This window comes from Phodopus roborovskii, unplaced genomic scaffold, assembly GCF_943737965.1.
Source record: "Phodopus roborovskii unplaced genomic scaffold, PHOROB, whole genome shotgun sequence".
NCBI classification, from domain to species: domain Eukaryota; kingdom Metazoa; phylum Chordata; class Mammalia; order Rodentia; family Cricetidae; genus Phodopus; species Phodopus roborovskii.
The window spans coordinates 11,729,747-11,754,614 of NW_026126459.1; the positions used below are offsets into that span (position 1 = coordinate 11,729,747).

General features: G+C 46.5%; 1 protein-coding gene across 1 annotated transcript in view; it reads left to right on the forward strand.

Annotated features, from left to right (window-relative positions):
* The window catches only part of Tafa5 (TAFA chemokine like family member 5), a 128,215-nt gene that overhangs the window by 95,791 nt on the left and 7,556 nt on the right, over positions 1–24,868 (forward strand). Inside the window, exon 3 of the mRNA XM_051189574.1 lies at positions 3,288–3,415. Coding sequence (XP_051045531.1) covers positions 3,288–3,415 — 128 coding nt within the window. The remainder of the gene's footprint in view (positions 1–3,287; positions 3,416–24,868) is intronic.

Consider the following 24,868-nt stretch of genomic DNA (forward strand, 5'->3'; position numbering starts at 1 on the left):
TTGGAATACCCTCAGCCTGGGGCTACACATGGCCTAGTGCAGAGGTCACAGCATGGGCCAGTCCTTACTCCATCAGTTTGGGCTTCCATAGTAGAATTCCTCAGACAGGTGGCTTAGTGGCTTGACATTAGCTCTGGGGACTGGAAGTTTAAGGCCACAGTGCTGGCAGGGCCAGTTTGTAGCTCACAGATGTCCAAGTCTGCTTTCTTACTGTGTTCTCACAGGTGGTGGGTTGTGGAGTGGGGAGAGGAGATTGTGTTCGTTGGGTCCCTTCTAAGACCACTAATCCTTCTAATTCAGAATTCATCCTTGTGACCTTGTTTGAATTTTATTACTTCTATATGGTCCTGTCTCTCAATACAAGGGTCAGGGGCTTCGGCACACAAATTTATATTGTGTCTCTAAGAGTAATGTGAAAAGTGCTGGCCCAGGATTCTGGCTGTTGCACAGTCCACTTTGCTGGCAACTGATATAAAGTCCCTGGGATGGTGTGAGGCAAGCAGCATAGCCCATGGAGTTCTCTGTGGCAGGTATGGCTAGTCAATTTCAAAGCTCCTGTCTGCTATGCACTGTTACTTGCATGTTTCCCCACTAGCCTAGTACCATAGCCATGCCAGCCCCAAATAACACACAGAGACGCTGTATTAGATATAATGTTATTGGCCTGTTATTAGCATTATTCACTGGCTATCTCTGTCTTAAATATTAACCCATTTCTATTAATCTAAGTATTTCCATGTGGTCTTGGCTTACCGGAGAGAGAGTCTGGAGTTGTTCTCTCTCAGTCCTTCCTACATGTTGAATCCCTACTATCTATCCCTGAATCTTCGTTCTCTCCTAGTCCTGCCTATCTTGCTTTCCTATTGGCCAATAGTGCTTTATTCATTAACCAGTACGAGAAACATATTTACAGAATGACATCTCCCATCAATGCACTTCATCATAGACACTTCCTTGTGTGTCAAGCCTGCTAAGGAATGCCCATCCACCTAGATAGGATACCTACCTTCATGTCTTCCATACTATCCCAGGCCCTCCAAACCCATGCTCCTTGTGTGCAGGGCCATAACTATACAAAGGGTAACTGTAGAAATGCTTGTCCAAAATCAAGATCTCAAGAAATAGGGAGCAGAGCACTGGGCCCTTCCTCTGCCAGGTCACGGGCATATATATCTCAAGGCAGTGAAGCCCACTGATTGCCTAGCTGAATATATATATTACAGTGAAATGGAAAAGAGCCTAGAAAGGTAGAAAAGCAGAAGCCCAGGAGTTGCGAAAGTTGTGTGAGGGAACAGGAATGGAGATGGCTTGGATGGAGACTGTGGTTCCCTCTTTCCTTGGATGGAAAGATCTCTGTAGCTTTGTCTTATGAAGGTTACTGTAGTGAGATATCCACCCAGCTGCACCTATGGCACTGACCACACCTGGGTGTGGTCATAGATGCATAAGTGAGCCTGTGGTATTTGGTCTGGGGTCCGGGACAGGCTTGCTCTCTCTTGCTCCTGATTGGGTCACGGAGGGTGTCCCATGTGTATGCTTGGAGCAGGGACTTATGATGGTCATCTGCATTGCGTGTAAGTGATTTCTCCCCAAATAAAATGGTATTACTCTATATTTGAGCCAGTCCTGTGAATCTTGTGCCGTACACCAGTTATCTACTTTAGGTTACCCACTCCTCTCTGACACAGTTGTCCAATCCTGTCCAAGCTCTTTACTCCTGGGCCATGGATCCAGTCAGAGTGAGGCATTGCTTCATGAAGAAAGAACATACATGGAAATTATGAGAGTCCTCTATGCACAAGTCCTAAATATCCAAACTAAATGACTAAGGCAGTCACCTCTGGGTGAACAGTGAGGAGTCCATGCTAGGCCCTTCCTGCATGAGGAGAGGTGTGTCAGATATGGAAGTCACAGGCAAGCATGTAACTGAGGCATAACCATATTCTTTGTGTAGTCTTTTGTGACCCCAAAGGATTTGATGGTTGTTTTGGGTTTCTTGTTCATGAAGGATTCTAAGTATCCTCTGTTCTCTGATGTTGGGGTTAAAGTTGGGTGTAGAATCCTGCATAGCTGAGTCTTCCAGCAGTGCCCACAGGTGTTGATATCCAACCTGACCACCTGTGTTTATTACTCCCTCACTGCTGTGATGAAATACCTGGCAGAAATAGGAAGAAGAGTTGATTTCTGGGGTCTTAGTCCATGCTTGCATGGCTCATACCAGGAGGCAGAACAGGAAATGCCCATGCTAGACTGGCTTTCTCCTTGTTCTTGCTCTACTGGGGCACCCAGCCCATGGATCATGCTGCCTATGTCCAGGGTCCCATGGGTGGTTCTGCCTGAGTTCAGTGTAGGTCACCCCCCTTTGCCTCTCTGGAAAAGCCCTCACACACAAACCATGGGTGTGCCCCACCTTCTCCTAGGTGATCGTAAGTCCCATTCATTGAGAATGACTGACCATCTCAAAGATCAGCTGTTACTTGGATCACAAGCTCTGTTTATGGGTCTCTTGAGTGAAGCAGCAGTAGTAAGAATTGTCTCAGGAAGGAGGAGAATAAACGGATAGGCTATAGGCAAGTGAGCAGGTTGTGGGAGATTCTGGCAATAAGAATACTAACTCTATTATGGACCTCTTCCTCATAGGCTTCTCACAGCCTTCCTGTCTATCAAGCCTGGCCACCAAATCTGGATGGGTTTCCAGCAAAGGAGAAGAGTGGTTTTCTTCTATGTAGGCTTTGATGTCCTTGTTCTGATGAACACTGTGACCACTGCCAGCTCTTCACTAGATCACTACCCTGCAGGCTCCAGGGCTCAAGACAGAGACTTGGGCCTTCTAGTCTCAGCACCTTGAGTCAGACCTATGTCTGTAGATGAAAGGTGTTTGGGAGTCACAGTGTCTATAGAATTGCTGACTTCCTGCCAGGCCTCACTCCTGACATTGAGCACTGGTCATACCCAAGTTGTCATGTGGACAACAACCTCAATAGATCCAAGACATCCCCTATCAGTTTCTGACAGAACAAAGAGGCTTTTGCCCCTAGGGAAGGGGAATGGTGCTGTTATAAAGATGTTCTGACACCCTCAGTGGTTACTTGCAGTTGGAGACTGATGATGGTAAACCCAGAAGAGGCCATATGTGGCCAGCCTCCATGCAGAAATGCTACCTGCTCATGGGGCTTCCCACTGTTATATCCAGATGCCAAACCCAGTTTTAGGGTACAGGCACTCCACTCAGGGATGCCCGTGTGTTGGGAGTGGCACACTCACCAGCTCTCTCCTCTCTCCCACAGCAAGAATTATCAAGACAAAGCAGTGGTGTGACATGCTCCCCTGCCTGGAGGGGGAAGGCTGCGACTTGTTAATCAACCGGTCAGGTTGGACTTGCACACAGCCCGGAGGGCGGATAAAGACCACCACGGTATGTGGCCCCTTTCCTTTCTTGTGTGCATGTTGGGGAAAAGTGAGCAAATACCACAGCACATGATGGATGTAGGTTCTATGGGATTGAACAGGAACAGGTGGAAGCTGGTGTCTCCATTGCAATCACAGCTTCTTGTTACCCTCTGGTATAAGCCTGAGAGCTTGTACCTAATCATTTGGTCTTTGGATACACAGGAACCAAATCACAGAACACAGAACCACATAGATTGGTCAGCTGGTCTGGTCATCTCAAGTGAAGCTAATGCAATGCTTCTTGGCTTTACTGTGGAGATATGGAGGTACACCAGGTATCTCAAACCCTGAGGGAAAGTTTCTGTACTGCACCTGAGGCCAAGGGAACCATCCAGATTCAGGCCTAGGAAGGGGGCTGCACATGTATATGATCTGGTGACTGCTAACAAACCCCAAGAGCTCTCAATACCTCATCCTCCTCACCCCATCAAGCAGGGCACACTGAGCTCTTTCTGAAGGCCACAGTTTACTTGAGCTCTAGAACTGCTCTTTTCACAGGTGGTTGAGTGCAGAGGACTCTAGTATATGTCTGCTTCTGCCCTGTGCAGACCTCATGCAGCTTGACCCCCTGAGTTCCTAAGAGCCCCCAAGGCAGAGACTGCAGATAAGTGTAAGGAGAGACAACAGATCGTGGTGAGCCCCATCAGCCATAACCATGCAGAGGTCTGCTCTGCTCAAAGGCTTACCTAATGCCACATAGTGGCCTCCTATATAAGGCCCTGCCTCCCAACCACACCCCAGACTGTTCAGCTACCTGCGTAAGTGCTAGAATGGTGAAAACTGATGCCAAGAAAAAAGTCATATATCCATAGTTCCCCCACCCCCATGATTCAGAGCAGAGTCATAACAAGGCTGTGTCCTTTGGGGGACCAGAGGTATCCCCAGACTTGTTATATTCCCCACTTGCTGGAGTCACACTTGGAAGAGATGGGCAAGTATGGGCATGTGTAATTGTAATTAGATACCACAGTGGACTGAGTGGGCGTGAGGCCCCCTGAGCAGCTTTACCTCTTCCAGAGGCTAGAAGGGAGCTGGACAGCTCTATGGTCTAGTCTACATGATGTCCTTGAGTCTAAAATGATGAACAAGGGGGAGCTCATGCACCCCAGTCTAATAGCTGGGAAACCAGCATAGAACTGACCCAGACCCCCGGAACGTGGGTGTTAGTTAGGAGGACTGGGCAATCAATGGGACCTCTGGTAGTTGATCAGTATTTATCCCTAATATACAAGTACACTTAAGGAGCCCATTCTACATAGATAGATACTCTCTCATCCTAGACAGATGGTGGAGAGCCTAGGCCCTGGTCCAAAAGATATGATAGGCTTTGAAGACCCTCACTGAAGGCCTCACCCTCCCTGGAGAGCAGAAAGGGGTTGAGAGGGGAACAGGGGAGGAGGAGAGGGTGGGAACTGGGATTGGCATGTAAAATAATCTTGTTGCAAATTTAATACAAATATTATTTTTAAAAAAATGAGACCCTGCTCCTACTGGATCATCTAGCCTAAGGTGACATGTTTTTGTCTTGTCACTCATTACCTTTAAGAGGCCTAGTGGCCATGCAATGGCTACTGTTTCCTTCCCAGTGCCACTCATCCTAGATAGGACCTTTTTCAGCCAATACCCCTTTCCACTCTGCACCCCAGCTATGCTAACTTGGCATCCAAGCTCCACTGTGACTCCCTAACCCCAGCACAATGTCACTTGCTAATTATATTTCTGTGTGTTGATGGGAGATGTCATTCTGTAAATATGTTTCTCATATTGGTTAATGAATAAAACACTGTTGGCCAATAAGAAAGCAAGATAGGTGAGACTAGGAGACAAGGAGGAATGAGGAAGTAGGAGGAGGAGATTCATCATGGAGGACAGAGAGACTAGAACACCAGCCCCTCTCTCTGGTAAGATGAGACCACATGGAAATACTTAGATTAATAGAAATGGGTTAATATTTAAGACAGGGCTAGCTAATAAAAAACTAGTAACTGGCCAACAGAATTATATCTAATACATACAGAGTCTCTGTGTGTTATTTGGGGCTGGCAAGGCAGTGGGACCAGACCAGCAGGGAAAACTACTCATAACAGTGTGTGTCACCTGAGTGGGGGCTACTCAGGGGCAGATCACTGGGCCTGAGGATCCTGTAGCCTGTCCCCTAATGGGGCCTCCTAAGTATGTGTGATAAATGAATCCATTGATTAGCTCAGTGCAGACCCCAGGCACATGCTGATGTTTGCATTTCTGAAATCACTGCTTCTCAACAGCATGGGTCACCACCCCATTAGTGGGTCATGAAATTAATTTACTGGCTCATGATGAGCATGTAAAAGGAGGCAGAGAGGTCATAAAAATACTAGAGTGCTTCTCAGGTCACTGGGATGAGTACCACTTATAGCAACATAAGCACAGTGGTGCTGTGTGAGATGCAAGCATCACTGTGGAAAGTGGGAAGTGCATGGCCCTGGCAACTCAGGTGACAAATGAGGCTCTGGGTTAGCTTTGTTAAGTGTTGCCTCTGGAGTTGCCCCTTAGACTTTGCCATGTGACCATCCATGTGCACTGAGCCAAGTGTCTAATGAATGCTGAAGGTTCTCCTCAGACAGGGAAGTAGCACCCTTTCCTGTACCTGTCTGTGGTATATCATTTTTTAGAGATGAAGCAATGGGTGGGATTCCTTTCCTCTTCTGCAGTTCCTGGGTTCCTGGTTTCCACTAGCCCTGACAGCAGGGCTTACATGGGACCTAAGTGAAAAGGGCTAGAGGATTGCAGGTGGGGACTCTGGTCCCTCATAGCTGGCCTAGAGTGGGTCTCTGTGCAGATGTTGGCTGGCTATAGCTGCACTGTGCACTGCACATATTAGTGACTTTCACAGATATTCTAATCAGTGTTTACTCAGCATTTCTGTGATGTTTATGAATTGCAAGATGCTCAACAGTGAGCCATACTGTCCCCTAAGTCAGAATAAACCAGCTGGATTGGAATCCATTTTTCCCAATTAGCTATTAAGTACCACATTTTAATTCTGTAGGCATAAACACACAGTTGTTGGGGGTAGGGAGGTTTGTGGAGGGCTTCCTAGGAGTCCTGCTTAAGAGTTAACACTTGCACAGGCGTGTATACCCCAGAGAACACAGATTCAAAGATGCCTAGATGCCAGCTGGAGGAACACATGTGGGTGTGACTGTCTGACCTCTGCACTCTATTACAGACAGATATAGATTCCTCTTAAGCAGCCACTATACGTGACAATTCCTCTCAGCTTGCCTGAAACTAACTGGCTTCTGGGCAGCCCATGCCACTGGAACATCTGGAGGTCAAGAGCACTGAGAGCAGTCACATCACCAAAGAACACAAACACAGATGGCCCTGCTTCTCAGCAATACTCACAGCATCTTCTGTAATGCTTAGCATCTGTCCAGGTCAAACTTTCTTAAGGAAAGCCAGCTCTGTACCCATTCCACTCTGCAACTACAGCTTCCTGCCAACTAAGAAGTGGGGAAAGGGTCAATTTTAGGAGCTACTGTAGGTTGAGCTGGAACCTTGGGGTCTTTGTCATGGAATTCTGAAGGTTGTGTGTGATATGGGGGCCATACCAAAAAATTCATAGAAAACTGTATTGGGATCCTTCCAAAAATCAACATAGGTCCCTGAGCATGGATAGCTGCATACCAGCCTTCCAGTATGCCTAGGTTCCCACTAGTGTCAGGGTCATGCAGGGCTCCACAGAAGAATGGAGCACCTCTAGGCACCCCCATATTGGAGAAGCAAATATCAAAGGAGCTTTTGTGGAAACTTACCAATGCTAGCTCATCTTAGCCCCTCCCTGGCTAAAAAGGGCCAGACCTCCATATTATCTATCAGCCTTCTGGAGAGCCCATGTGAAGAGACAGGGTTGTGACAAAAGAAACAGTGTGTTCCTCGAACCACAAAGACAGACACAGAGAAGATAAGAGCATGTGTCTAGAAGGGGACTAGTAGTGGCTGTAGAAGAAGAAAGAGGCTGAAACCCTAGGAAGCTTCAGATTCCAGAGAGATAGCACATTGGTAAAGTGCTTGCCACAGAAGCATAAGAACCTATGTTCTACCCCAACCATCCACATAAAAAGCTGGATGTGGGGCTATGCATTTCTAATTTCCAGCCCAAGGAAGGCAGAGACAGTATCTCAGGGTTCAATGACCAGCCAAACTAGACTGATCATCAAGTCCAAGGTCCCAGTGAGAGACAAATAAACCAAGGCAAATATTACCTGCGGGGGTGACATAGAGGAGCAACCTCTCTTCCCCATAATGCACACTTATACTCTCTCTCTCTCTCTCTCTCTCTCTCTCTCTCTCTCTCTCTCTCTCTCTCTCTCTCTCTCTCTCTCTCTCTCACACACACACACACACACACACACACACACATTGTAGAACTGGAAGATGTGGGTTTCCTGTGTGAGACCACCCACCAAAAGCACAGGGATGAGTGAATAAAGAGCTCTATGCTGGAGCTTCCAAAGTGAGATATGAGGTTCTGGGAGATGAGGAAACAATCTAAACTGATTTCATCAGTCCCACACTGTCCTATCTTGACACAAATTAGACTTATTTGTGTCTAAAAGGGACTCTCAATTGAAAGAATGCCTCCATACATCTGTGGTGCCTTTTCTTAATTAGTGATTGATGTGAGAGGGTCTGGCCCATTCTGGGCAGTATGACCTCCCTGGCCATATGGACCTGAGGGCCATAAGAAAGCAGGCTGAACAAGTTATGGGCTAGAAGGCAGTAGTAGCATTCCTACTCCATGGCCTCTGCACCAGCTCCTGCCTCTGGCTTCCTGCCTTAGGTTCCTGGCCTGATTTCCTTCAATGTTAGACTGTTTCCTGAAGTATATGGGGAAATAAATCCTTCCTTCCCCAAGTTGCCTTTTGGTCATGGTGTTTATCACAGTGATAGAAACCCAGAGAGAGTGAGAGAGAGAGAGAGAGAGAGAGAGAGAGAGAGAGAGAGAGAGAGAGAGAGAGAGAGAGAGAGAGCGAGAGAGAGCAAGAACTCAGAATGCAGTGTTGCCTAGGACTAAGACCTGCATCTGGGTGCCTCCTCCCCGCCCCCTCACCACCCACCCCTCCCCTTCTCCCTGCACTGCCTAGGTGCTGCAGGACATGGGTGCTGGAGACTCTTGACCTCTAGTTCCCTAGCTTCCAGAATGGACTGTTAATGTGAAGGGACAACAAGCCTTGCTCCCTGAGGCTTCTTCACCATTGGCTCTACACCACTGCCCTTGTGGAACTAGAGATGAAGGGGTCTGGGGCCTCAAGAGCATCCTCCAGCAATGGGAGCAATGGCCAGGCTCCTGGTTTACACTTACAGTAGGAATCTGGATACACTCCAAAGGCTTGAATGGGAAGAAGAAGAAAATGGATGGTCTCCTAAAAAGTCAAATGTATAGGAGCAGTCTAGCTGCTTCAGCCTGAGCTCATTCATTCCACATCTGTGCACTGAGCCCTGTCCACCATGAGAAGCTTCGTGTGTGTGTGTGTGTGTGTGTGTGTGTGTGTGTGTGTGTGTGTGTGTGTGTATTCTCTGCTTGGCTTCTAAGGGATGATGATTTAGCTGAATCATCCAGGGGGCTGGCAGAAGAGCATGTCCACCTGGATCTGGTCCCTCACCCAGCATCCAAGGCAACTTACTTCATAGGTGGCCATGAAGGAGTGTAGAGCTGTTTTACTCCTAATAGTAAATCCACACCAAGCTCCCTTCCAGTCTGTTGAGGTCATTGGAAATCCAGAGGCCTTTTCTGAGACAGATGGCTTACTGATTGTTAGAAGTTCCATTGTTACCCAGTACTGATATGGTTATCCTCCCTCTATCTGAGTTAGAACTCTCTGAAGCTTTTACCCTACCTATTCAGGCAGGCAGCCCCTAGCTCTGAAACTTCAAACTGTGGGGACATGGTATGCAGCATGTCACATATTTTCTTAACATCCTTCATCCTCCCAGAGTGTTAATTCAGTTAATTATACACAGATGAGACTAGGGAGCATAAGCTTGTTTCCCTCCACCCCCACCCACCTATTCCAACCATCACTGATTCACAACCAGTGAAAATTCACATCTTTGATTCCAGAAGCATGCCGAACCAACCTGGGTTCTCATGCCAGATATCCTCTGAGCTGTCCCTGATGCCCAATGGCACCTGGTCTCAAGAAGACACCTTGGTAGAAAGATCGTGGCAGGAGACATACATGGGACAGCATGCTATCATGTAGAAAAGACTTCCTTAGCACAGATGAGGCAGATCCGCAAAGAGGCAACAGAAGCCATGAGTCCAAGAACCCTCCCCCAGAATGTGAAGGATCACAACTGGAAAGGAGGTGGCATGTGAGATCATCTCAAGGGACAATTCAACCTTGTGACAGCCTGACTTAGATAGTAGCTCCAAAGAGGGCACCTATGTGCTTCACTGTATTTTACACGGGCAAGAGGAGTAGTTTGTGGTGACGGTTACATTCAGCGAACACTGGGGTGTTCTCGCATATCTCTGTTTGAAGTTCTCAAGTGGGAAGTCAGTGAGGCCTCTGCTATGCAGCTGACCTAAGTGTGCTGCATTGACCTCCTTTTCTTCTTAAACCTGCTTCGTTCCCAACATCCTTCTAATCCCAATGCCAGGCCCAGGACTGTGAGGACCTGGGGAATCAGCCCTTAGGATACAGATAGGCTCTCTTATCCTCTTTGGAGCACACCAGCAGGGAGGAACCTAGGCCAAATCTCAGAGGCTGCTGTCCCCATCTCCAGTGTAATCAGAGGGTGCCTTGCCTGTTGCATCTTGCCAGTGGAGCCCTGACTAGACACACAGGGCAGAAGAAAACCACCATGGAAAATGAAATACTTGCAACAGGCAGACTACCAAAAAGCAACATCACACAACAGGAGGAGAAAATCCTGCTTGCATCCCTGGAGCAGGGATGGCCTGTCTCCCAGCAGCCCTGCAAGCACCTCAGTTCAATCTAGATGCTCTCTGGACATGACGTCCTCACAAGGACAAAGCAGACTGGGTTGAGAATTGGTGTGAGCACTGAGGCGGACAGTACAGGCTCAGTCCACAGGAGCCCCGGTGCCTGCGCCCTAACCCATCTCTTCTCGGCACAAGTGATGAAAGACCACAGTCATTACTTGGATCTGTGCGTGGTCCATTCTGTGCTCCTCTGAGTCACCCTGTTCATCACCGCAGTAATAGCTGGACATTTTAATAGATTCCGTGCGTAAACAAAAATGTATATGGAAGTACTGCATCAAGTAGTATTGTACACAGTGGCATTCTTCATGCCCTTGGTGGATATGAGCCCAGAACCAAAAAAAAAAAAAAAAAAAAAAAAAAAAAAAAAAAAATGGTTGGTTTGAACAAGCTACATTATTTCTGTCGGCATTTTTCAGGAGGAGAGGCATTACTGCTGGTCCCTCTTTTCTGTAATTGGTTTGCATTCGTCTCAATTTTCCTCAAAGTGGTTGTTCTCTGAATTGTTTTAAATACATAAATGGCAAATGGTTGAAACTGGGAGAAACTGGCTCAGTGGGGAGTGGGAAACAAGGACTGTCCTATAAGATAGGTGGGTATGGGGTGAGCCCACTGCCACAGGATTGATACTCCTTGTGATAGGAAGGTGACCAGTAGCTGGGTAGCACTGAGCATTCATGCCTGAAGGTGACATCAGAATGGGGTTCGGGGTCTGTTTAAGGTTGTGTTCCCAGTGGAGCCAGGGAAATCTAGTTGTTGCCCATGTGAAACTGGGCCACATGCTTAGAGCTTCCTGTCTCCCCAATGTGTGTCCCTTTCCCCATCTCTCAGGCACATTGATTGTATGTTGAAGGCTAAGGGTGCAGGTCTGGAACACATGGCTCCCTATGTTAAGAGTTTCTTGGAACCATCTTTGGAGCTCTGTCGACACACTTGATTATCTTCCTGCCTAGGGCACTGCTTAGAACATAGCCAAGGTGGCACCTGTTTCCAGTGCTGCAATACTTGTGTCACACACAGCTGAGAGTGACAGGGGGCCTTCTGACAAGACTGCCCGCCACCCAGGGAAGGTGGTGATTGAGCCACCATGGAAGTGAGATGTTGTTCCTGCAGCAGCACCCCCCTCCAAATACATACCCCCTCAGGCCTCATCCTTCCAGCCTTTGAGCACTTACTATTTTTATTCTAACCATGGAAAAGGTAAGGAATCTGAGTGCAAAGCCTTTACAGGACCCATGGCCTGAGCAACCCTCTTCCACAACTCGAAGAAGGCTGCTCATGGAAGGCAGGTTATGGGATGTTGTGTTAGAGACCTGTGAGAAGGCCCTAGAATCACCCCTGAAGTAGAAACTAGGATTGTCAACTCTGATTAGGCCCTTCAAGCTGACCTCAACACAGATACCCAGGTGACCACCCTAAGATGTGACACCCCAGGCCACTGCCACCTACTGGGCCAGGCATATGTCCAACAGGTAAGTGTGCTTTCACCAGGAAGGGGCCAAACTCCATCTTAACAGGTAACCAGGTAATGCTGCCTACAAGTCCTACAAGTATGTTTTTCTGTGTTGGTTTAATTTGGCCTTAGATGCTCTCAGGTAAAAATGATGTAGTTTTCATTAAAGACAGAAGTAAACGCAGGTCTCAGCTATACCAGAAATAGTGAAATATCAATGAGCACAAAATCTGGAAGATTAGTCAGCATCTGTGTCTTCATCATGGAAGCTGTTGGGACCATGCCTCCAAACACTCCCATGAGCTCTGTCCCTTAACCAGGCTATCTCTTAGTCCCAGGTCCCAGACTCCCAGAGCTGGTCCTCATTGTTAGGGTACACAAATATAACTTACTGTCCTTAGCCAGATGAGATAGCAATGAGCAAGCAGGAGTGGCTTTGCTGATAGTGGACTCTTTGCAATGTCCTCTGTGTCCTATAGGGATAATAAAACATGAGCCTTTGGCATACGTATTTGTCTTTGGGTTTCTATTACTGTCACAAAATGCCACAAACAGAAATCAAATTGGGGAGGGAAGGGTTAATTGTCTTATACTGTATCTCTGTTCATCATCAAAGGTAGTCAGGACAGGAACTCAACAGGGCAGGAACCTGGAGGCTTGCTCCCTATGGCTTGCTCAGCCTGCTTTCTTAGAGAACCCAGGACCACCAGCCCAGGGATGGCACCACACAAATAGGCTGGGTCCTCCCCCCCCCCCCATCAATCACTAATTTTTAAAAATTCCCTGCAGCCAGATCTTATGGGGATGCATTTTCTCAGTTGAGGTTTAGCCTTTCAGATAACTCTAGCTTGACATAAAAGTCTCCAGCACAGAGTTTGTGATACATCTTTTAAAAAGCAAAATTGAGGAAGTTATGTCTCTACATTGCTTTAAATGTCAACTCTCTGTTAAGCCAGACACTTGGCAGGTGCATCAAGTCCTAGGATAGCATCTGCCCCAGCACCAGCTCCAGCATAGTTGACACTTGACACTGTAGATGTGCCACCAGGTCTCCATAAATGGCCCATCTCCTGCACTGGAGCATAAATCTCAGCCTTAGCCTGCGGCATTCATAGTAACACCTAGATACATCTTGAGAGAAGAGCCCTATTCTAGGACTGGTGCATGAACAAGACCCTATTTTGAATTACTTTGGACAAAGGGAGTAACTGAGGACATTTTCCATGACTAGGAAAGTGTACCCCTACATACACTAAAAAGTCTAATAAAAGACACACAAATCAATAAAGTAAGACACTGAAATTAGGAGGGAAGATGGAAGAGCTCATGTGTAGGAAGACTGATGTTGACCCCTGACACCAATCTGAGAGCATAATAGACACATGCCTAAAACCCCAGCACTCAGGAGACTAAGGTATGAAGAGCTCCAGTTTGAAGCCAGCCTGATGCTATGGTTACACAGTTGAATGCAGAAGCCCCAGCTCTGTTCCTTAACTTCCTATGAATTATGCAAAGTTCTTTTTATGCAAATGATGCTCTAGTGTCACCTGTGGTTGATTAAGGATGGCCAGGGAATAACAACAAACAGTGTGGGAAGAATCACTCCAGCCCGTCTTCAGTGTATGGTCATCCCTCTTTGTGCTTGCTTCAGTCCTTTGTGAAATGGTCTCTTTGATTTGATCCACTTTAAAAGCTACCAGTGAAACTAAGTCTGTTGTCTGCTAAAGCACCACACACACACACACACACACACACACACACACACACACACACACACACACACAAAGTAAAGGGGATCTGAACCTGTGTGTAAAATGAGTGGAGCCAGAAGAGAAGGGTAGCGAGAAGACAATACAGAGCATTGTGTATGATAGGACCTTGCTGCCTTTGAAAATAATAAATGTAAATGGACCAGCTCTCTCTATCAAAAAAGCAAGGACTATAAGGGCTGTTGTTCAAGATAGCAACTGTTCAACATTATATTAACATACTTTTAGCAACACAGGACAGGTTTAAGGTGAAGAATAATGAAAGCTAAACCAAGTGATGGGATTGAAAGGAAAGCAGGAAGTGAAACTGGACCATGGTGACATATCATGTCAGCACAGCTACTTAATGACATATTTGTCTGTATATTGTAGTTCAAGTTGAAAATAGCAGGTCAGGGACACAGATGAAGAAAACATGACTACAGATGAAATAGCCAGATTTGGTGTTTGAAGTTGAAGGTTATATGGAGTTTGAAAATTATGTGTCTGGCAGACTGTGTGGAGATCAAATAATCACTACCAGGAGCAGGAGGAGAGAAAATCAGGGTCCTGTGAATTCCACCTTCCTACAGATGCCTGCGTAGTTACCTATGGAAACTGGTATACAAGCAAGGCTATTCCTAATGTGTTTTCATTTGCAAAATTACCACAAAAACATCTTTAAGTCCCAGACAGAAGAGGTGTGCTAGCCTTACTTTCCTATCTGAATCATGAAACTGTGCTTCCTGAAGGTCACAGAGAGTTGAAGTCAAGCTGTCGGGAGCAGGCTAACTCAGAGGTGACTGGACTCTCAGGATCTCGGTCTGTATCCATATAAAATAAGCAAGATGCTACCTCTAGGGTTGGTGCTAGTAGTGAGCCATCACTTGTGAGGTCACTGATGTGATCAGAACAGGGTAGAGCGCACTGGACAGTCATACATGGAATTAGGGTCCCACTTAGGATGAAGCAGAATGTACTCAGCTTGTCTAATGAAAGGTGTTCTTGGAGTGAGTTGGTGTGGTATGTCTTTACAAATAAGAAACAATAAAAATAAAGAACCCAGATTTGGGGAAAATAAGCCTCCAAAAAGAGGAAAAATTAACATTGAAATTATCAGTTAGCTTATAAAGACACACCTGGAATGGTTTGCTGTATCTTTAATAAGCTTACAAAGACATGTTTTGTTTTTAACTTCTCTGTTTATCCCACAGTTTTAAGGACAGAAAGTAAATGTAGGGAAGAGAATGTCAGTTTCACATCAGACTGTTCAAATGCTCAGGAACTGCCAATGTATTCTTTGGGATCTGGGAGCTTTGAGTATATGCATAATTTTTGGGTATGTTTGTGTGTGTGTGTGTGTGTGTGTGTGTGTGTGTGTAAAATAAATAAAGTGGGGAAATGTTAATAATCTCCCATAAGCTTTCTAGGTTGGGGGAGTTTAATGGGCACATTCTTTAAAATATTTAGCATGCAGGACTCTTCATTCTAAATACTGAGAAACATGGAAAACAGCTGGGTGTCTTCAGGAAGCCCGGATTACAGGTGTATCCCAAGAATGGAAAAACAACATTGTTTTTTGTCATGAATACTGAGGCTGGTGTTGCAGGGTATTATGGGTACAAGACTCAACCAGCTGGAGCCTGAGCCCTCAGCTGTTTAAGGAAGTACAGATACATCTGGGTTCCTGCAGTTGCAGCATGCCTTTGCCAGTGGCACTATCAATGGGACACACATCATCTAAACCTGCAAGAAATCACTCTTGAAAAGTGAGACAAAGCCAGTGGCCATACAGCAGGGTTTGCATGAGAAACAAAATTGCACTTCACTATTTCAAAGTCATGTAATATGAGATACTACAATAAGTTGTACCAAAATAACAACAACAACAAAAAGTATGAGTTTCTTGCAGCCAACATATTTGAAAGGCAGCAGGCACATATTAATTGTACTTATAAATAGTGAAAATCAAATGAACAGTACCAGAAACCTCAGACCTCAGCCTAGCACAGTGGGTGTTGTGTTCCCTGCCCTGTACTGTGTCCACCCAAAGCCAGAGGATTGCTTGTCCTTCAGGCAGGCCCAGCCCTGCAGGGAGGCCACTCAGTTACCACCACCTGTGATCACTTACTGGGCATTCTTGAAAAGCCAGTGCCATGAATATCTGAGGTGAGAAATGCAAGCTTTGTGGGCCTCAGAAACTCCACTGGATGCTTCAGAAGTAATAAATTGGACCTGCATTCAGAGTATTCAACTTGAGTGTTATGTGCACATACACACCCTAGGGGGTAGGAGTTATACAAGCAGTGGTCCACAGACCAGACCTAGCTGCCCTTTTGTAGACAAAGCATTGGGAATTTTTGGGATTTTACAGATGTAGGTTAGTTGGGGATGTGCAGGTCCTTGCTCTGCAGCAGCAGTCACATGACTCCAAAGTTGGTGTGGAGACAAAGGTCTTATGGGGGCATCTTGGTTTTGCACTTGAGGCTCAAGCCAGCTCTGGTTCTGCCACTGGCCCAGATGAGATGAGATAAGAACAGTGTTGACAAAAGTCCCAGGCACTTAACTAAAGCCTGGCAATGCTTAGTGCTTGTTACTACTGTCCCTTGACCCATTGAATAGACCATGTGGCCCTGAGATGGAGCTAAGCGTTCCTAAGAATTGCATTAGGGACACATCAGCATTTCAGAGCATCAGCAGTTGCTGGGAGGATTGGCTTAGTATGTCAGGAAAAAGTCAAGTTGGATCCTTACCACACACTGTGTTCTAGATGAAATTCCCTAGGGATTGCAGGATGGGATGAAATGGAACTGGTGAAGACAAAGCACTGAACCAAGTTTGGAGGAAAGAAGAAATCCGCAGGCTCAAACCCAGCTTGTAAAATTCCATAGCAGCAGCTCAGGCTCCTGGATACTGTGAGCAAAGGCAATGTTCTCTATGAACACAGGAAGTACTAAAAGTGGCAGATGTGTGAATACACTTGACCTCTCTTGCAGCCTGGCTTTGTGGCGTGGCTTACACACTGCATCTGTCAAACATTTCAAGTACCACAATTTTCTAGCCTGGGGGAGAAACCCATGGACTGGAGGTACAGCTCCATGACAGATCATATGCCTATGATGTATAGTGCCCTGTGTTTAACCCCTAGTTTACTGCCTTCTTCCCCTCAAAATCAGTATTCCAGAATATGTGTTCTACTGAAATCCTGTTGATGCACTACCCATCATAAAGCTGAAAAATGATAGGTAGAACCATAGTAATCTGGAGATTGGTTGGAACAGTTTGACGATTCTGCATGCTGCAGAGACAGTCCACAGAGGAAAGGGGGTAAGATGTGTGAATTCCTACAATATGATACAGGAATGTACCAGAAAATGTAAAGAGTCTTCTCAGGCGCCAGGTGATAAAAACACAAATGAAGTGCCAGTCATCATAGACATTGCGGTTGGTTTTATTTCCTTCCAGCTATCGTGATAGCCTTCTAGAAGATACTAGTATGTATAAACCCATCAGTCTTCTGGAAGGCATGTGGACAGCATCCATCTGGACAATCATAGAGAAGTGCTTAAGGCAATTGGAATCCAGTGTTGTCATTGATCAGAAAGATGAGCCTAGAGTTGGCACAGGACTCTCAGTTCCCATCCTCATGTCTTTCCACCCACAAAAGAGGAACACCTGTCCACACATGTACACACCTGGTAATCATGTTACGGTTCAAATGGTCAGCAGATGGAAATGGTCAGGTGTCCACAGAGGCTGGTGGGTATGTAACTGTAGCTCTACCCTCAACTGTGAAGAGGAATGGGAGCTGATGCTCGCTGCCATGTGGGGCACCTTGCATGCTTCATACTGTGTGAAAGAAGCCAAGCCCAAGTGCTCACTGCATACTTCTGCTTCTGTACCATGTTCAGTCTGAGCATATAGAAAAATGTCTGGTGCTTGTAAGGAAGGTTGGTTATGGCTGATGGCATGGTGGTGTCTCATTGAGGAGATAAAATTAAGCTAAGCCAAATTGTAGTGGTAATTGCCCAGCCCTGTGAATATGCTAACACAATTCATGACTAAATGTCCTGAGATAGTTAACACCATCTCAGTAAAACAGCTACAGTGGATGGATTGATGTTGTGTGCTCCACCCATGGATATTTGCCAAGCATCATCTAACTAGCCTGAACTCAGGATCCATTTTCCGTTGGACCGCAGTATTGTGGAAACCAGTTTTATAGAATCATAACATCTCTTTGTGGCCTTGTGTCCTGCTTAGAGCCTGAAATATAGCCACAAAGAAGTGGCCAGACAAGTCCTAGTGCCCACCACAAGTAGAAAGGGTGTAGGACGTGAGAGGGGACCTTGGAAAGAGGCTACATTGATGGTGAACCACAGAAGACATTGTCCATGCAACTGAGGAGCATTTGGCCACAGTGATGGGCACCAAGTTGCCTTGGGAGGAGGCGTCTCTGACTGTAGTTCTGTCACTACAGAGCTTAGGGACTAGTAAGTCTGTGGACAGATAATGACTTAGCAACCTCAGTCGACCTCTGTGATGTTGGTTGAGTCTTGTTTTCAGGACTGACAGAGGGATCAGTTGTTAGACAAGATCCATTCTAGCAGTGGTAAGAGTGACAAAGCTGTGTCATGACTGGGGACAAAAGGGTAAGGGGCCAAGTCACAACCTTGTCAAGGTTCCTTGGCCATCCCCAAAGGTATCAAGGTGTGTGTAGGTTGGAAGCTGGTCCAGCCCAGGGAGTGCCAGGTTAGCTAAGGCAGAAGATAGAGGTAAGTCTTCAGCAATGGATCACACCCAAGTCAGGGAAAGCATTGAGCCATCCTCCCTCTGGATGGCCACCCCTGGAACCTCACTTCTTAGTCAAGGTGGGAATGTGCAAGACTAAGTTGTGAAGGAAATGTCCTGCTTTTAACCCCCAGATCTCCTGATACAGGAGCAAACCCACCTTCTTCCCTACCCAGGATTCAGTGAAACTGAGGCTGAGGCTGATAGGAGGGTAAGGTGATAAATCACAGTGGGCATGAGTGTGTCCTGATAACTCAAAGCCACCTAACCTACCACTGAGAAAACTGAGTTCCCTTTTTGAGTGTTACAAAGACAGGAGTTGTCATTTAGGAAAACATGGGGTCTACACTAAGGGCCTAGGACATGGGCTTACTGTCAACTCTTAGACAGAGGAAGCAAGGTGACCCAGCTATCTGGATCCTTTGTGGGTTGAGATACAGCTCTGTCAATGAAGTATATAGATCTCAGCTCCATAGCTCTGTGGACTCAGCAAATATATGGGGCCAAAGAGAGCAGAAGACATTACCCAACATCCTTCATCCCCGAGGCTCACTGCTGGACTGAAAGCTTTTATCCTTGACCCTGGGCTCAAGATCTAACATAGCAAAAGTGAACCAGATACCTGTCCTTGAGCCCCTGTTCTAGCTCACTTGGAGGGTCGTACCCCTCAAAGGCATCCAGAGTACCTCAGTGTCTAGCTCTGTCCCACCAGAACCTTCTGCTGTGGATCCTGTGGGGAGGGATGTCACCTCACCAGGGACCATCCTCACTGCTGACAGTCACTTAATTAAGTGAGAAAGGAGACTAAAGCTAGGGGCATGACAGTTTGATGTGCTCATGCCTAACCTCATTCCAATTTAAAATGTGTAAGAAGCTATCTCATCCTGGGTAGGGTGGATTTGTTTTCTATTGCTGCATAATGAATCCACAGACTTAGCAACTCATCTTGGCATGCCTCTGATCAGGAGTCCCACTGCCAGCTAGCTTCTCTAGCAGGTATACACTACAGCTACATACAGAGAGTTCTAGTCCCCCCCAAATACACAATCACATAGATACCTCACCCATGTGTATGTGCTATCTCAGTTACACACATGCATACAACACAGCCACATGTACATGCCATTCCCACATGTGTCTACATATGCACCACACCTGCTCTCACTCACAGATACATTTACATACACATGCACACATAGCTTACACCATATATACATATAGGCACACACATGCACATACTGTGCCAATATTTTTCCTGTTGTAAGCTAGCTGGGAAACTTTTGTCACTACAAGCCTATTAGCCACTGGCAGGTAGGCTAGGTGTAGAAGCGGGTCCAGTGCTGGAGTTCAGTCAGATCTAAGCAGTTATGAAGGGGTGAGTGAACACCTCCAAGAACACTCATCTTCACTTACCGATGGCCTTAGTGCTGAGAGCCAGTTAACCTGAGGGCCAAGTGTGGCATCTTGACCTTTTCACTCTTGACCTTTTGACACCCAACTTATGTGAGACTTTCCCTTGGGGATATAAAGTCTCCCTCCAGGCTCTCCTTTACCAACAGTCTTCTTAAAATCAGGTCACCCCTCGAATCATGCTGCCCATAGTGATGTAGAGCTATACTGGTGCCTGCCCTTCCCAAAGAACAGGGAATGGCCAGCCTGGAAGCTGACCTAGGAAGCGGGGTGCAATCAAAATAGCCACCAGCTGTGACTACCCAGCACTTCTGAGAACCGCTCCATATTAGGGTCCAGCTTCTAGAAGTTTCTAGAAACCCATGAGAATAGACCCCAAGAAATATAGATACAAATAAGAAATGAGTTTTTAAAGCATTAAAGAAAGAACTATACATACCCTATGTTCAAATTCAATAAGAGCTCGAACTGATGCTAAAGAGGACCTCAGTTATTTAACTCACCAGTGTATGTGCCCATGCAGTTTGTCACCTTGCTCAAAACAATACTGCAACTGGTTCTCTGTGAAAAAGTTAAGTTGTGGACAGTAAACATCTCCCCCAGAGGGTTCCAACCCTGCCTCTTTGCAGTTCTCTGTCTCATGGCATAGAAGGGCTGCCTGGTCCCTGCTTTTCAAAATTTCAGTCAAGCTTAGGTTGGGTAGTACATGTATCCAGCCATAATGTCCTTTAGCAGCTAGTAGCACACACCACAGCTGTGACAGGGTAGGCCTTTGCCTGAGCCACTAGTCCTGTCTACTCCTGGAGTTCATGGCTCAGGTTCTAGATGGCTAATGGTTGCAGGTTAAGGAAAATCTAGGGGAGAGTGTGTCCTAGGCTGCTTCTCATGGCCTGTCCTGACCAGTATTTGTCTGAGGGTCAGATATCTGACCTTTCACTGTGGTCTCTGCCCTGGATTAGAGCTAGTCACCTAGAATTACAGGCCTACCACTGCCTTTCCTTAGCTGCCTTTGTGGGGTCTGCTTAGAGGTGGGCTGAGAACCTAAAGGTGTCCATTCTTTACAATCACATTCCAGCCCTCCTCTGTGGGTGGAGAGTTCCTCCCACCTTCTTCTAGCTGTTAATCATCACAACAAGAATTTTAACTCACTTGCCATCTCCCCTAGCCCAAAAGGATCCATATTAGCAGACCAAAGTAGATCTTAGGAACTAGAAAAGAGCCAACAGGGTCCCATGGCTGCAACAAGGAGAGTAGGTAATGGTTGATACTGTGCATAGTGGAGACTATGGCTTGGGCTATCACATCCTGCTATGCCGTGGACAGCCTTCTGCATTATTAGAGGATGGGGGAAGCCCCAGGTTTTGTGAAGGTCTCTACTTTTCTAGGCAAACTGTCCACTGGCCTCCAGTGAGGACACTAGCAGAGATACCTGTATCCACTCTCAACCAATCACAGCCCTTGCCTATAATCAAGATAATACATAGATACTCTGGAGTGGTAGGTGCTAATATAACCAGCAGTGGCACCTCAAACCTTCTTAGATGCAGGTAGGTACCTGTAGCACCGAGTCCTGCCTGGTTTGGGGTTTATGTGGAGGCAGTGTGGGAATCCCCTTGGGTACAGGTGGGTGGCCTCTAACATCAGAAGCTTATCTTCTAACAGCTCTAAATGCAAAACTCTAAGATGAGGGTATGCACAGAGCCAGCACCCTCTGTAGCCTCTGGAGAGGAAAACTCTTCCCGCCTTGCCAAGTCTCTGGTGCTCCCATCATTCTTTGGCCCATGATTGCACCCTTTTAATTTCTGCCTCTGTCTACATGTGGTTTTTTCTAACTGTCCTGTCTGTCAATGTTCAAGCCTCGAATCCTCCTCTTGTAACAACACCAGTCATTTCATTATGTTCCTCCATAACCCAGTGGGACTCTATCTTGCCTTGATTACATCTGCTAGAACCATCAAGGTCAGGATAGACAGGTCATCCCTCCAGAGGAAACCAATAGTAACGTGGCACAGTTTCTGCTCCCAGTCACAGAGGAATGAGAGCCCAGGTGGCATCCACAGGACTGCAGCTTTTCTCCAAGACCAGCTGCACATGCAGAGCACTCTCACTGAGGAGAGAATCCGCCTCCTCTCCTCTCTGGTTACTTCCTCATTAAGGAGTTTGCTTATGGAAGATCAATAAATATTTGATGGAAGGATGAATAACCGTGGGCAGATTCCTTGGGCAAGCCCAAGGCCTTCCTCTGAGCCTCCTACAACTCCTGGGCACAGCTTCTGGGTCCCAGCGGGCTCTGTACTGCTTCAGTGATCACACCCCATTTTGATTAGTTTGGGGAGATGTTAATTGCTAATTTTATCAGGGCTGCTTCTTGCTGTTGGGCAGTTTGAAGGTACGGGCTTATACTGGACTCTTCTTGCACAGCCTCCTTGCATTGGGTCTGGGTCACTTTCCAGGGCTCTCCTCTTTGGCTGTTAAGAATGGCTGTGCTGAGATAACCCTTAGTCTCTGACACTTCTTGGGTGAGAGACTCTGTGTCCTGGAGGTGGGTAATGGCCCTCAGGTGGCAGGGTGTTGCTGTTTACCTCAGGTCTCCACTGGACTCAAAGCAAGGCAGCTCTACTTTTGGAGATGTGGTTGCAGGTGCCAGGAGTGGGAGCCAGACACCTAGCTAGGCCCAGTGCCTTTCCTTAACCCTGCAGTTGCTTTTGCTACTATGTCTTGGGGCATTCCCATTTAGGTAGCCCTAAACAAAGGCCCTCTTCGAACAGAGCCCACTTAACTAAGCTAAGTATCTTACACAGTGGTTGCCTGGGGTATGGATCTCATCAGACTCTGCCGCACAAACCATGTCCTGCTGCCTTCTCAACCAGCCAGGAGGGGCAAGAGGAACTGTGTTCCCAGAACCATCATCAGCCAGAGAGGTGATCCTGATACCTTGAACCTGAGTACATGTGACTGTATACCCAGTGCTGTCGGTGTCCATTATACAGGAAGACATCTTTGCCACCTACAGTGACCCATCAGGCCCTTCATCCAGTTACCAGCATGCTATCAAAGTACTTATTAATACTCTGATATGCTTATTAATATTAATTAATCTTTAATAAATAATAAGCACATGGTACTTACTATTTCAGGGCTCAACCCTGTGTATTGACTGCAGAAATGACCCAGGACCTTGCACGAACCCTGTTGCCATGTCCCTTCAGTCCACCACAGTCACTGTGAGTGCTGAGCTGGAGTACGCAGGATGTCAGAATGATCTCAGACTGCTATGTGGCTCTATTGCCCTGAGCCCACAGTCAAACTGTGACCCCAGTGTTTGGGCACCAGCACTGTAGGAAATGTCTCAGATAAGTGCCACCTGCACAACTGCCTGTTCCTGATGGCATCTCATTCTGGACTTTTTCTCCTGGGTGAAAATGAGCAGGGCATGTTGCAGGCTGCCCTGTCCTTATCCTACTAGGACATCCCTTGTGCTGTGGCCCAGTATGTGTTCTCAGGAGCTGAGTCACTGCAGCGGGTGTAGAACTCCCTGCTCACTATCCCTTCAGGAAATGGTGCATTCTGGAGGTAGGCAGACTTTTCTTCTGGAGACAATGGTCTTATTCCAACTGGCAATCTGCCCCCTCCCACCTACTACAGATGTGAATAACATGCAGACAAAGCTCAGAATGGAACCCATTTGGCCATGAATGTTTGAAGGCTGTAGTTTGCACTAACTATAGAAATAGCCAGGACAGAGATGCCCCAGAATATCAAGAGGAGCAGAATTACCCAAGGATGTTAGGTAGGGCAAAACATTCCAGAATGTCAATGTTGTCTTTTTCATCATGGGCTGCCACTTTTTGCCAGCTCTCAGATATCTTCATTGGTAAACACTGACTCATGATGTAGGTATGTTTGGACCCGGGGAAACTGAGATCTAAGGAGGCAGATTTTAGGTGTCAATTAGATATTCAAAAAACAATATGCAGTACAGCACTGGGCCCAGAAAATAAATTCTGCACTGGGAAGGGGGCTAGCCTTGATCCCTCCTGAGTTCAAGGTAGCCCAGCTTAAGAACAAAGCAGGGGGGATGTAGAACAGACTGGGTAAGTCATAAAAATGTATCCTGGTTGTCATCTCTGAAGCCTGGTGGTCACCATGATGTTGGGATTTGATGCCTTAGACTCAAGATAAGCTATGAGTTGGTGCGCTAAAGATAAGCAGGCCATGAACATGATACCAAGGACCATACTCTCTGTTGCTGCCCAGACCTGGACAGATGTGCTCTACTGCCCAGACAATAACAAACAGCCAGAGAAGGGTGGGGTCCTGAGCTTCCTGATACCCACTCTTCAGAGCATACCTTGGGTGCCTGGGACTAACCTACATTAGTCCATGTTTCTAGTATTTTGTAATTGCAGTGATTTAAGCATGTGCTACCATGTCCCACCATGTTGTATGATTTTTAATTGAACCACAAACTATACCAGTTCTCCGTGCATCTGAGGCTTGACATGTGTGAGGGCCTGGATCCTTGAGAGTTCTGTTTTCCTTGAGCAAATGGAACAATCTAAAAAAGAAATGAGATTGTTGAGCATAGGCTTCTGCTAAGTGCCACTCATACTTCCTTTCTGATTTTACCAGGGTATTCCTGTGGGATCTCCCACTCAGAGCTGTATGCTCCTCTAGGAGGCAGGCATATCCTCACCACAGTGTCACATGAAACTCTTAATGAGAATAACACAAGTCACACCCATGGGTGGAGCAGAAAAGTTGTTTTTGCATGGTGCATTGCTGTGTCCTGCTCGAAGGCAAACCTTGCTGTCCAGCTCAGAGAGGATGATCAACTGTAGCATCCTCACTGGTATTCAGGTCATATAACTGCCCAAGTCATGGCCTTTGATGTGAACCATGTCCATACCTCACCATACTGGTATCCATCACTCAGAATGTAGATGCATGCAATCCTACATAAGTGGATTATTCAAAGCCAACAGCCTCAAAGATTTGTTAGGGTTATTCTTGGAACCATTC